This window comes from Carassius gibelio, chromosome A14 (genome assembly GCF_023724105.1).
Source record: "Carassius gibelio isolate Cgi1373 ecotype wild population from Czech Republic chromosome A14, carGib1.2-hapl.c, whole genome shotgun sequence".
Classification (NCBI taxonomy): Eukaryota; Metazoa; Chordata; class Actinopteri; order Cypriniformes; family Cyprinidae; genus Carassius; species Carassius gibelio.
Genome location: NC_068384.1, coordinates 13,455,002 through 13,470,095, shown reverse-complemented (window position 1 = coordinate 13,470,095; position 15,094 = coordinate 13,455,002). Strand labels below are relative to the sequence as shown.

The 15,094-nt window shown below is 37.5% G+C and overlaps 1 protein-coding gene across 1 annotated transcript; it reads left to right on the top strand.

Annotated features, from left to right (window-relative positions):
• Window positions 1-551: 551 nt before the first annotated feature.
• LOC128027567 (electron transfer flavoprotein-ubiquinone oxidoreductase, mitochondrial) lies at window positions 552-14,685 on the top strand. The gene is made up of 13 exons (XM_052615296.1): window positions 552-764; window positions 1,312-1,458; window positions 3,945-4,174; window positions 7,883-7,964; window positions 8,155-8,273; window positions 9,539-9,616; window positions 9,914-10,060; window positions 11,371-11,511; window positions 12,234-12,377; window positions 12,460-12,628; window positions 12,728-12,910; window positions 13,806-14,027; window positions 14,163-14,685. The coding sequence occupies exons 1-13, from the start codon at window positions 734-736 to the stop codon at window positions 14,324-14,326; spliced, it is 1,857 nt and encodes a 618-aa protein (XP_052471256.1). The 5' UTR covers window positions 552-733; the 3' UTR covers window positions 14,327-14,685.
• Window positions 14,686-15,094: the final 409 nt, after the last annotated feature.

Below are 15,094 nucleotides of genomic sequence, written 5' to 3'. Positions count from 1 at the left end.
TCATACATTTCTCAGATATTCTTAATAAAATAAATAAATAAAAAGGCATTGGAACTATTTAATTTTTTTAATATTATATAATTTGATGTAATTATATTTTAGTTATATTATTATTTAATTTTATGTAATGATGTTTCTTGGAATGTTATGTATTTTGTCTGAAATTTATATTGTTCTATTGCGATAAGCCTTTTTATATACTAAATAATGCAGTTTTGTTGTATTCAGATTTTGCTCTTAAATAAATACTTTATTATGTCTTTATTATGTATATGGTCACAACACCTATAGGCTACACTCAATTACAAAAAAGTAATAAAATAAAATTAATAAACAAACAAATAAATAAATACACAATTAAATAATAACAAACAATACCTGACAGCTAAACTTAATTATATATATATATATAATTATTGTTATTATTATTATTATTATTGTTATTATTATTATTATTATTATTATTATTATTATTATTATTATTATTATTATTATTGCTATCATGAGCACCGAATTACTCTCATTCATTTTTTTCTTCGGCGCGTTTTTCTGACGTCATTCTGAGCTGCCCTCCAGACCCAAGTCTGCTCCAGACGCGCTGTTCAACTTGAGGTTGTTATGAAACCTATTTTGTAACACGGTAAACCTGGGTGATATTTGTTTGCCCACACTCAACCTGGAAAACAACGGGGAGCACTTGACCAGGTTCCCAATAGCACATTCAGCTCCATAAATGTTTCCAGCCTGTAGATATTCCCTTCAAGGTAACGTTACTGTCACTCTTTCATGTAACGCGAAACGTTAACTAAATGTTGTAAACATTTGCTGCTATAAACCTGAGAGCATGTTAAGTCTCTTACTAAGTTGTTATTACCCACGTTTGCATCGATTCATGTTTTGAATTGTAGATTTATCTGTTTGTTAGCTAATACAATGTTGCAGCTGTTCGGCTCACAGGGAAAGTAGGGCAAAGGTCACTCGAATATCGGTCAGAGTGTATGTGCCCTTCTGTCACATTAATAATGTGTACACGCATTAAATAGACTGTATACATTAAGCCTACAAGTCGGTTTGCTTCTTTTAGAAGAGTACCTTATTTGGCCTGTTACCTAAGGGAGGATTTTGTAATAGTTTATACTCTTGATCCATTTAATTTTGATTAATTGTATTGATATGTATGTACACAGTGTGTTTGTAATACTAAACTGTAGGTTGATCTGACATTTAAGTTACTGTGTAACTGTATGGGAATTGTCTTGTCTTGTTCTGTTTCTGGTCTAATTGTTTTGCCTTTTATTTGTATTTTTGAAGCACGGAGGTGTATACGTACACTGAAGGCGGTTCAAGTGGGGCATGTCGCTCCTCAGGTGTACTCCACACAGCGTTCCTCCTCCACTGTGCCACGTATTACCACTCATTACACTGTGTACCCCAGAGATAAGGACCCACGATGGGAAGGTCAGTTCTGTGCTAACTGTTTCTTCACTGTACTTTCTTTAGAGGTGAGCGTGAACACACGTGATGGGATAGGACAGACATCATTTCAGATTCTGGGTTTTGTTCACAAGACTGATAATCTTGTTATTTAAGAGAGAATAAATTTGTTTTAAGTCGGCAAGAGTACAATACAATCAAAAGAAAATGGGAGAAGTCATAGAAAAGTTGATTGTCACGAATGAAAAGATTTCTAAACCGTAATATTTTCATTGTGTTGGTTATCCGGTCTGTCTGGAATTACAAGAGTAAGAAAAAAACTGAAACAGGTTTCTTCAGGTGTCTTGGAAACGTTGCCACAGTTCTTCTGGATTTAGTCTGTCTCAGTTTTTTTCTGTCCCAATTTTGTACTGGCTTAAAAACATTTTCTGTTGCAGAAAATACTGTATATACAGTGGGGAAATATTTATTTGATCCCCTTCTGATTTTGTAAGTTTGCCCAGGGATCTGTAATTTTTATGGTAGGTTTATTTTAACAGATAGAGACAGAATATCAAACAAACAATACAGAAAAAAAATAAAAAATAAATGAAGGTTAGAAATTTTAGATTTACATTTCGGTGACTGAAATAAATATTTGATCCCCTACCAACCCCTTCCTTGGATTGGAATGGAATGGAACCCCTTACATTCCAATTCTTTTGAATAGAAGAGACAGATTGGGTGGATATATGTCTTATACACCTAGCAAGCTGACATTAAGGGTAACTTCTTAAAGTGACAGGACTAATCTGTGTTCCACATGGGCACACAACCAATCTTTAGGAGCCAGAATTCATGCCGGTGGGTAAGGGATCAAATACTTATTTCACTCACTGTTTATTTTTGATTTATGTATGTTATTCTCTCTATATTTAAAATAAACTTACCATAAAATACCATAGTCTGTGTGATTTATAAATATACAATAATGATTTATAATATTACATACCGTACCCCTCCATATTATATTAGCACCCTCTGTTTTCCTTTTCAAGTCTGCTTTAAAGAATTGAAGACTTTAAAGGTATAGTTCTCCCAAAAATGAAACTTCTGTCATTAATTACCTCATGTCATTCCAAACCCATTCATATTCGGAACAAAATATATATTTTGTTAAAACCCGAGAACTTTTGGCAACCAGTGAACTACAGGATAAAACTCTTGTATATGTTTTTAAAGCAGTGCATGTGTTGGCCCCTGCTTACGTGTCTGAGCTCATTGCTGTTCGTCAAGCACCTAGGTTTCTAAGATCCAATAATAAGTTATTGCTTACTGTCCCTCCTACTCATTTTAAGTTGAAAGGGGATCAGACCTTTGCTGTTGCAGGGCCGAGGCTCCTAGTCTTCCTCAGGAACTTAGAGAGGTCGCATCTTCAAATGCTTTTAAAATTGAAGTCAAAAACGACTTCTTGTCTTTAGCCTTTGAGTAGGTGGGCTAGTCTTTGTTGTTTAATAGGATGTGTCTTGTTTTAAGTTTTACTGAAGTGTTTTTTGATTGTACTGCACTTTGGACTGCAGGTGCAGTTGTAAAGTGTTATATAATTAAAGTGAATGAATGAATGAACTTTCTTACCCTGCATGCATAGACAGCAATGCAACTGACAAGTTCAAGGTCCAGAGAGGTAGTAAGGACATCGATAAAATAGTCCATCTGACATCATTGGTTCAACCTAGGGCTGCACGATGTTTCGTTTAAACATCAATATCGCGATGTACAAATCCATGATAGTAACATCGCAGGATGTGCAATGTAGTTGATCCGTTATTCATTAACTGTACGGGCCGGCTGCTCCCCGGTCCTTGACGGATGTGATTTGCAGATAAATTGCACAGCTTAATCATCATATAGTGAAAGTTTATCATTTGCATGTGTTTTTAAGTCCTGTCAGTTTAACAGGGCAGAGCGAGAGAGAGAGAGAGCGCGCGAGCGAGCGAGCCCCGGCCGCGCGCTCACCGTCTTCAAACAACACGAGCGCTGTCTTGCTCTTTCTCCCTCGCGCATATTAATCAGTTGACACGATGGTGTCGATGTTTAAATCGTTTAAAATAAGTGTGCTCACCCCATTTTTGTTTGTAAGAAAAAATTAGATTAGATATCATATCGCAATATATATTGCAGAAAAATTAAATATCGGAATTTTTTCCCAATATCTCTTCTCTTAATTTTAGTCTCTGCTGCATCTTTTTCTGCTTGTAAACAAGCCACAGCGCATCCGGGTTTTGTGTCAGAATGCCGACTCCTGCTTCAGCAGCACCACACGCATGCATCGTGGTACTCTAGCGAACTCTCGGAAGAGACGAAGTTGTTGAATAAAGTCATTATTTGTTAGTTTTCTTTGCGCACAAAAAGTATTCTGGAAGCTTCATAAGCTCCACAACCATGGTTGATATCACACATTGTCGTGTCATTTTGTATTAAAAACAGATAATTGAGATTGACGCTGTGATTGTCCATTTTCATATGTTCAGAAATAGAAATGGAACGCTTCGCTGATGAGGCAGACGTTGTCATTGTCGGTGGCGGACCAGCTGGCCTGTCAGCAGCCATCCGTCTGAAGCAGCTGGCCAATCAGCATGAGAAGGAGCTGCGAGTTTGTGTGGTGGAGAAGGCATCGCAGATAGGAGCTCACACGTTATCTGGAGCATGTCTAGAGCCCACTGCACTCAACGAGCTTATTCCAGACTGGAAGGAGAGAGGGGTACAAACAAACACACACATGCAATACTGTACCACACATATGATCTCTTAACACACAACAATCCGGGCGTACACGGTGCGAATTCGGACACTCGGGAGGTCGTAGGCCATTGCACACATTACGAGACAGTTAAACTGATAATCATGTTTAAGCAGTTGATACACAGCACAACTGTACTAAACAGCAGGCCAGCAGCAATTGAGCATTTGTCCTAAACAGAGATATAGAGCTTTTCAATGTTGCTGCTATATAGCTTCAGATAGAAAATGAAATTAAAAGACGAGTGTGCAAATGATGTGGTGATTTGCAAGGACAGGCCATGTCCCACAGGGGTGTTTAAATGAAAGAGGTGTTTATGCTAGAATCCTCTCACTGCCCGCAAAGAGTTTTGTCCAGCGCATCATTCTGTACGCTTGCAAATCATATTACACAATGTAGACACGATGTAAAAAAAGAAACAAGGAAAAAAGAAGATTAATTGTACAGTGTAGAGAGCTGATTATTACTTAACTTTGCAAAATCGCAATGAACTAAACTATGGAAGCATATGGGTAGCATTATTCAATTTGGGATGTAATATGCAAAATGACAATGCAATATGTAAAATGGCAATGCATTTCTGTATTTACATTTACATTTTCCAATACATTTGTGCAACGTTTGGTGCAAAATGAAAATGAAAATTAAATTACATAATTTTCATTTGCCATTTACTACACCAGTTTTAAAATGTAAAATGAATATTAATTTTAACGCTTTATAAGTTGCAAAATTAAAATGAAAATGTATTACAGAAATGATTAGATATGTCTAACATGTTAAAGCAAAAACTGTGGCAAAATGATCATTTAAATGCTATTTTTCTTAATTGCATTAACACTCACAGTCAAGACACTTACGATTGCATTTTCATTCGGTGTCCCGCAATGAATGTAGCAAAACTCAATGTGCACATTGAAAATGCATTCCGAGCCGATCACGTTTCCCCGCCCTCGCGCCACGTCAATCATTGTGTGAACAAGGCGGCGCTTACAGAAGGTCAGAGACTCAAGTCTCAAGAAGAGGATTCAATCAAGTGAGACAACATGGACAAGACAGTTGGTCCGTGTATGTTTTGATCATTTCGGTTTATGGCTTCAATATTTCATTCGGACTTGTGGGCGGAGCTGAAACGGTGCTTTCATCTGATTGGTCGAATCGGATCGGTTTTCATCTGACAGCCTTCAGCTGAAATGTCTGAAACTACACTCACTGTTAATTAGCATAATATTTGAATCAGATGTAGCTGGGCACATAATTCGTGCTGCTGAGACCTGCAAATTATTTCTAGGTTGTAGTATTGTATGAATATTGTCCCACTGATAAAAACAGTGCAAATAGTTCTGTCCCTTTGGATAACAGTAAAGTGGAAATAAATATAGTTAAATTTATGAAATAAAATTAAATAGGGTTTTTTGGGAAGGTAAGTCTGGCCAGTTATGTTTTGATCATTTCGGTTTATGGCTTCAATATTTCATTCGGATTTGTGGGCGGAGCTGAAACGCTGCTTTCATCTGATTGGTCGAATCGGATCGGTTTTCATCTGACAGCCTTCAGCTCGGTCTTTTCATTCTTTCAGGCAGAATAAGAGTCAGTGCGAGTGAAGCACTGAAATGTCTGAAACTACGCTCACTGTTAATTAGCATAATATTTGAATCAGGCAAATTCATGCTGCTGAGACCTGCAAATTATTTCTAGGTTGTAGTATTGTATGAATATTGTCCCACTGATAAATACAGTGCAAATAGTTCTGTCCCTTTGGATAACAGTGAAGTGGAAATTAAAATCAATAATAGACTGAACAGTTCCTTGTCTGTAACATGTACCACTCTCATCTTTTAAGTCATAAGGCACTAGGTATGTGTGTGTGTGACATTAATAAATAATTGCAAAAATGAATATAGTTACATTTCTAAATAAAAATAGTAAAATTAACTCTTTTAAAATTATGCTGCTCAGTGCTCCTGTAGCCTACCCCAGAGCGCCCTCACGCGGCTGTAGACGGTAATGTTTTCTCTTGGTCTTGAATAAATGTGACATATAGTCCAGTGCGACTTATATATGTTTTTTTCCTCGTCATGACGTATTTTTGGACTGATGCAACTTATACCGAAAAATACAGTTAACATTATTATTATTATTATTATTTATTATGAGAGTAATTGACACAGACTAGAACTTTAATGTTTCACCTAATTCAGCTCATATCTTTAGACTCGTCCGACTCGTGTTGCTTGTATAACTGGCCAGACTTACCTTCCCAAAAAATCCTATTTAATTTTATTTCATAAATTTAACTATATTTATTTCCACTTTACTGTTATCCAAAGGGACAGAACTATTTGCACTGTTTTTATCAGTGGGACAATATTCATACAATACTACAACCTAGAAATAATTTGCAGGTCTCAGCAGCAGGAATTATGTGCCCAGCTACATCTGATTCAAATATTATGCTAATTAACAGTGAGTGTAGTTTCAGACATTTCAGCTGAAGGCTGTCAGATGAAAACCGATCCGATTCGACCAATCAGATGAAAGCAGCGTTTCAGCTCCGCCCACAAGTCCGAATGAAATATTGAAGCCATAAACCGAAATGATCAAAACATACACGGACCAACTGTCTTGTCCATGTTGTCTCACTTGATTGAATCCTCTTCTTGAGACTTGAGTCTCTGACCTTCTGTAAGCCCCGCCTTGTTCACACAATGATTGACGTGGCGCGAGGGCAGGGAAACGTGATCGGCTCGGAATGCATTTTCAATGTGCACATTGAGTTTTGCTACATTCATTGCGGGACACCGAATGAAAATGCAATCGTAAGTGTCTTGACTGTGAGTGTTAATGCAATTAAGAAAAATAGCATTTAAATGATCATTTTGCCACAGTTTTTGCTTTAACATGTTAGACATATCTAATCATTTCTGTAATACATTTTCATTTTAATTTTGCAACTTATAAAGCGTTAAAATTAATATTCATTTTACATATTAAAACTGGTGTAGTAAATGGCAAATGAAAATTATGTAATTTAATTTTCATTTTCATTTTGCACCAAACGTTGCACAAATGTATTGGAAAATGTAAATGTAAATATAGAAATGCATTGCCATTTTACATATTACATCCCAAATTGAATAATGCTACCCATATGCTTCCATACTAAACTGAGTGACAGCTTTTTAGTGATTATAAAAGGGAGTGCTCTTTGTGCCATAGCTATGAATGGCACAAAATAGATGTGCATTAAGGCTAGAGCACCCTCATTTATTTCAGAAGCACCTTCAGTGGACCACATTCAGCAGAGAACAGCATAGCCATTCCTTTCATCAAAAACAATTAGAGAGATTTGTGTCTGTGTGCCTGTGTTACAGCATGATATGGGATCGTCTAGTAGCCATTGATCTATAATAATATACATAGATCTAGCGGATATGATGTATGTGATTTGGTAATATGGGAGAGCATATACACTGGTCAAAATTGGGCTGACCCCCCACATTTTTTTAAGCATGTTTAAAAACAATCGGGAAAAAAAATCGATGTGAGCCACAACCATACAAGCATCAACAATTCGCACCATTTATACCTTGGCTTACTTGACACATGGACCACAACAAAAAGATGGACATGATGGGCAGGCCACTGATTTTGATTCATGTCTAACAGGCACCACTGAACACTCCAGTTACAGAGGACAAGTTTTCCATTTTGACAGAAAAATACCGCATTCCTGTTCCAATATTACCTGGTAGGTGCATAAGACCCACTTTACAGAGTTAAAGAGCTTCACACAATGAGAGTTACATAATGTCGAAAAATAAAATAGATATGGTCTACATGTGGCACAATGTCCTGAATGGTTTTGTAGCCTATACAAACTATTAAAGCTTTTTAAAACTTGAGTCACATAGATTCTACTAAATGCAATTTGTGAACAGGGCTTCCAATGAATAACCATGGAAACTACCTAGTTCGTCTGGGGCATTTTGTGCGCTGGCTTGGGGAGCAGGCAGAGGAGCTGGGAGTGGAGCTGTATCCAGGCTACGCTGCAGCTGAGGTCAGATTGCCTTCCCTCAGTCTGAATGCTTTTATTAATAAGGCCTGCTTGTGTAGTTGTAATTTGTATTGTGAATGATGGTCTGGATTGTTAACTGGAAGTTCTTGTAGGTCCAAACCCCACATGATGATCAGTGGACTGAATAAAGTTGATTACACCAAAACATATCCAACCTTGTTTAGATCAGGTTCAGCGAGCTCACAAAGCACAATATAAACATTCTCTGTCATCTTAGAGCTTGATCTAGAATTTGTGATTAACTCTAGGGTGCTTGCACAGCCAGTCACACAGAATAGCATAGTTTTGATTCACTTCTCACAAGAGTCGGCACAATTCCCTTTTCTGTTGAAGATTAAGGATGTCGTTATTAAAAATATAATGAATTTAAATACATTTACAAGGCAGGAATAAACTCTGTTACTGCAGCAAAAGTTTGAGCAAATAATTATAATAAATATAGTATGAATATTAGCAGCAAAAAAATGGGCAATTTTGTCTTTAAAATTCTTTCACCGTAAACTGCTTTAAATTGAAGCAAGAGATACAGGGCAGTGGCTTTATTGTATCCAATAAATGTCACTTTGCTTACAGCTGATTGGTCCAGTTTGGGTTAGCGATCTCTAACCCAGAATAAAACCTGCTCCAGAGCAGATAGCCGTGTAGCATTAATTATCATGGTAACAGAACTCACTCAAAACCAACCCATTTTCTAGAGACTGAAAACTCAAGAGTTTACTCAAACTAAATGAGAACTTACCTGGGTAAAAACCAAAAACAGATTTAAAATTGTGATTTAACAAATGTCATTGAAGTGCATACAACTTTAAAAAACCCAGACATTTCTGTGATGTGTTTGTGTAGTTATTCTCAGATTGGCTTGAAATTACACTCTATGAGTGTATATAATAAGTCTCTATTAAGTTATTATTTTTTAAATACACAGCAATCAAAAATAGCTAAAAAGTCATTGAATATAGAAAGTTAATTGGTTAAAAGACAGGGACAAGCTTTATAAGGGTTCTGTAAGCTGCTATAGATAAAAGTAATAAAGAGATAGATCAAAATAATAATATTTAAAATAAGCCACATTGTGAGATATAAAAATTTGCAGTTATAAGATCACATAATTCACATTATGAGAGTCACGAGTATGAGATAAAAAGTTTCACTGCGAGTTGACTACTTATGATAAAGTCACTTTACACTTGTCACATTACAGCTGACAAACTCGTATCATCCTTTCTTTATTTCTTTTTATTACACAGGTGTTGTTTCATGAGGATGGAAGTGTGAAGGGAATTGCAACCAATGATGTTGGTATTGGTAAAGATGGCTCTCCAAAGGTTTGTCATCACCATAAGTTATATATGTCAATATCCCCTCCAGAGCAGAATATACAAATGCCCTAAATATGCACACAACAAAACACACCTTTTATGTAATTTTATTTTCATAAGAAAAATGATTCTAAAATAGTCTATTGAATGTTCACAACAAGGCTTAATGACTTTCCGAACTACAGTGGAATATTGCAGTAAGAAAATATAAAAGGGTAACGGTGGGTAAAGTGATTCTGCTATGCAGATAGCATATCCGTGTGCTATTAACACCACATTTCACACGCTGTTATACTCCTCCAGGATGTGTTTGAAAGAGGCATGGAGCTCCACGCTAAGGTCACTCTGTTTGGCGAAGGCTGCCACGGACATCTGGCCAAGCAACTCTACAAGCAGTTCAATCTCAGGGAGAACTGTGAACCGCAGACGTATGCGATCGGTCTCAAAGAGGTACAAAAACCCCTTCGCTCGGATGGTTTTTTAAACTTGCATACATGAACATTTCCATGTTCAGATTGATTTCACTGTTTCTCTTTCACTGACAACATTGATATCACTTAGTTCATTTTCACGTTTGAGGTCATTGCTTTCATTAAAGGGGGGGTGAAATGCTCGTTTTCACTCAATATCCTGTTAATCTTGAAAAAGTCTTTATTTTTATTATATTTATAAGGGAAAGTTAGTCTGTACCGATTTTTCCCGGAAAAACACGAGCGCCTAGAGGTGTGACGTGTGGGCGGAGCTAAAGAATCACGAGCGCCAGTAGGCTTTTGCGTTGAGAGCATGTGGAAGCTGTGACACAGATCCAGAGGCTGAAATTTAACAAGAGCAGCATCAGCAAAGGCGGTATGCTAAGTGGTATGTACTGAAACTGTATATATTTGCTTAGCGGTTTTGGAAAATGACTAAGTTCCACTTTATGTCGTCTTTTTTTTTTTTTTTTTTTTTAAGCTGTACATGTGGAAAGTGCAGTTTGATGACAACATCGCATGTTGTTTACTTGATGTGCTTACGCGCCGATAGCTAAGTTAACAACACAGAGATATTTGAAGCAGTTTTACTCACCGCATGTGGTTCCAACACACGATCGTGACCCTTTTTCGTTGGGATTGCATCATCCTTAACAAATAAGCGATGTGCAAATCCGGCAAACTGGGCCTTGTTTGTAAAACAAGCATCTTCGAAACGCAGGGAACAAACAAAAACACTTGCACAACTCCGTTGATGCTCTGTAAAAATAAACTCCATCCACTGGTCCCTTAATGCTGTTTCTCTTTTGGTAATCTGTGCAGGGTTGTCTTGCCCTGGCAACCAAAAACACACTTCTTCTGTGACATTTCGCGACGCTCTCGCTCTGATCAGTGATTCTGTGCTCAGCCTCTCAGTGCGCTGCTATACGGGAGCACGTGCTCTTCCGGCAGAAGTGCCTTAGGACCCATATAAGGAAATTCCGCTCCATCTAACGTCACACAGAGCCATACTTGAAAAAAACTTTCCGAAACTTGTGACAAACTGGAAGAGGTTTTTTTTGGAACAAAAATACTCCTTCAAACGTACAACTTAATTTTTGAAACTTTGTCCATGTTTAGCATGGGAATCCAACTCTTTAACAGTGTAAAAAACTCAGTATGCATGAAATAGCATTTCACCCCCCCTTTAAAAAGCTTGATGCAATTTTTAATTAACTGTTTATTTTAAACATAATAAACAATATTTAATATACAAATAATAATACTAATACAAAATCTGCTTTCTTCTAGCTTTGGGTTATCGATGAGAAGAAGTGGCGCCCAGGACGGGCGGAGCACTCGGTCGGCTGGCCTCTGAACAGGAACACATATGGAGGGTCCTTCCTGTACCACCTCAATGAGGGAGAACCACTGGTGGCCCTGGGGTTTGTTGTAAGTCATCTTATTCCTGAGGCATCTGGGTCAAACCCTGACTGAAGTATTTCATTGGAATCGCAGGAGTCATCTTTGAAGCTTTTCTCTTGAAGCAGAATGTTCTGGATTGATGTGTTTGTCCGAATGCTTTGATCTGTATGGATATTATTGACCTCATTCATCATGTTCTGATAGGCAAGAGAGTATGAAAAGGCTTTCAAAGTTTGAAGTTGTTCTTGGTCAGGGTCACAAGGATAATATCAAAATAGATTTTTTTTTCAATCACTTTTAAAAGAGGCATGTTACGGAATGCTTCTGATTCGCAGAAAATAGTCTCAATTCCAAATGTCTTGAGGAGTTCCGCAGGGCTCTTATCTAATGTCATCATGGCCTGGGATGGTACTCATTCTGATTGGTCACAAATACTATTGCATTGTAGTCCTTCTCTTGACTCATCTTAGCAGGCAAGTCAAGAAATGTCACCTTTATTTATATAGCGCTTTATTCAATACTGATTGTGTCCAAGCAGCTTTACAGTGTCAAACAGGAAAATAGTTTGTCAATAATGCAAGAGGACAATAACAAAGAATCATTTTTACAGCTAAAGTCAGTTCACTGATGATTAAGTGCAGTTGATCTCTCTGTAAGGCAACATTACAAGGAGGGTGGAGCTTTGCAAAGTGTCAGTACAGTTCCTCTATTATGTTGAACTGCAGATATGTTTGTACATGTCTCCTCAGGTAGGTTTGGACTATACTAATCCTTACCTGAGCCCGTTCAGGGAATTCCAGCGTTGGAAACATCATCCCTCTATAATGTCTACCCTGGAGGGTGGCAACAGGATAGCATATGGAGCCAGGGCCCTCAACGAAGGAGGTTTTCAGGCATGTCAGCGACTTGAAATTCTCAATTTAAATCCCTCCGTCTTTTTGTCTTTTAAAGTCACATCCGTGATCTCTCCTCCAGTCGATTCCTAAACTGACGTTCCCTGGCGGCATGCTGATAGGGTGTAGTCCGGGCTTCATGAATGTGCCCAAGATCAAAGGCACACACACAGCCATGAAGAGTGGCATGTTGGCAGCAGAGACCGCCTTCAGCAAAATCACAGACGAGAACCTGCAGTCAGAAACAGCAGGTAGCCAGCCCAGACATCTTTGCAAATTAGCTGAGGTGTAACTCGCAGTGGATTAAAGATATTCTCAGGATTCTCAGATTTTTTTCCCCCCTCTGTTAGGTCTCTATATTCCTGAATATAAGGAAGCTTTGGAAAAGTCCTGGATCTGGAAGGAGTTGTATGCTGTGAGGAACATCAGACCATCTTTCCATAACTACTTTGGGCTCTACGGAGGGATGATGTACACTGGAATTTTCTACTGGTTTTTGAGAGGAAAAGAACCATGGACTCTGAAACATAATGGTAAGAAGAACAAAGAAACACTTTATGAAACGTTTCAATGTATCAAAAGCTTTTAGTTTAGATTATTGTATCAAGGAAAACATTGCAAATAGATGCTAATTCAGTTTCATGAGCTATAAAGACATTACAATGTATTTTATTTAAATGATGTGTATATTTTTAGGGTAAAAGAAAGGGGGCAGGAGGAGTGAAATAGTTTTCATTGGCTAGTGGCTAATTATTTAAAGATTATTTTTAATCTAATGGATACTTTGAATAATTTAATGTGTTTTATATATATATATATATATATATATATATATATATATATATATATATACACACATATATTATCATATATAATATGAGTGAATTCTTGACATTTAGATTTAGATACGTGGTTGCTACTTTAAGGAATTCTGAAAAAGAACTAGAAGTGCATGGGTTTTTAGACATAAATCCTTGCAAATTTCTGATGACTTTTCATAGTTTGTGTTATTTCCTTTAATAAGATATTAATAATTCAAAATGTAGAAAAATAAATGTTCTTATTTCGTCCAAAACCTCACTTTGTCCAAGGCATTTCTAAACTTTTGGAGGTTTCTAATCCTTTTTTTTTAATATATAATCTTTTGAACTAAATATACTTGAGCACAAGTGTATATTCTGGTCTAATTTCAGATTCACCTGCTCCTGTATGTAAAGAACTAACTGTGGCCTGCCAGAGGCCCCTTCCTGTCTGAGCAGGCAGTTCTTAGACAGAATTAGCTTCGGGAATGGGCCAGACTTAATGCTGATAGTCAGACATGTTGCTATGCAAGACTACCTCTCAGTTCACTGCTGCACTGGGTTTCTGATTTCAGTCACCATTCATTTGTATTTTATTTCTAATGGTAAACAAATGAATATTCTGTAGGTCTAGACTCTGCTCAGCTGAAGCCGGCTAAAGACTGTGCACCCATCGAGTATCCGAAGCCCGATGGGAAGATCAGCTTTGATCTGTTGTCATCTGTAGCCTTGAGCGGGACCAATCATGAGCATGACCAGCCGCCCCATCTGACGCTGAAAGACGACAGTGTTCCTGTGGCCCAAAACCTTGCGGTTTACGACGGCCCAGAGCAGAGGTTCTGTCCTGCTGGTATGTAACTAATCCACTCTGCTGCACACAGCAGTGAGTCAATGGTGCCCTACAAATTAGCCATTTGGTTGCACATAATAAATCACGATCAACAGGCTCATCAGTATGACACATTATGTCTCTGCTCTCCCACAGGTGTATACGAGTACGTTCCTCTAGAGACTGGGGATGGCATGAGATTACAGATCAACGCACAGAACTGCGTCCACTGTAAGACCTGTGATATCAAAGACCCCAGCCAGAACATCAACTGGGTTGTGCCTGAGGGCAGTGGAGGACCAGCTTACAACGGATTGTGATTTCAGTATTGCATATTGTTTTTATTATTGGCTACATCGCACAAGTTCAGAATCACTTTACTCAACCCTTAGGGTAAAGCTTTTAAAGACTTGAGAGTCCTTCTGATGTGCCTAAGGAACAGAATGTCGTCATATCCTGTCTAATATGAGCTTGAAGTGTAATTTGAATATAAACTGTACCATTTCAAATAATTTTATATATAACGTCCAACGAATGTGCCATAAAAGACAAAGGATCAAGTTGGATTAACTTAACTAGTGGACTTTTTTAGCTCACCATGATGCAGTTAACTGTAAACTGACAGTTTTGTAAATATTGACAAATTTAGTCACTGGTAGGAATAAATGAGTTATTTCAATCTGTTGTTATGTTTTTTAGAACTACAAATTCAAAAGTCCTTAAATCCATTCTTTTATTTCACATGAATGACATGACCGATTCTTGTTTCACAAAAAGGTTTTGCTTTTTTTCATCACCGATTGATAGAATGATCAGCAGTTCACAGGAACCAAAAAGAAAAAAGTCAGCCTATTCATTCTTGAACAGTAATCAATACAAGACCTCTTTAGATCAGCTCACTAAAATGCAATGAAACGCTGTCCCTTCACTGACAGACAAATTGTTTCCTATTTGTTTCCAGACGATATGACTTTCTTTCCAAACTGCACATTACATATTTATCCTAAATTAGAGACTGCAAAAGCCTTTTTACCCAGCTTTAGATTTAGACAGTAAGACACAAGTGCAAAGTACGTATGCAGATACTG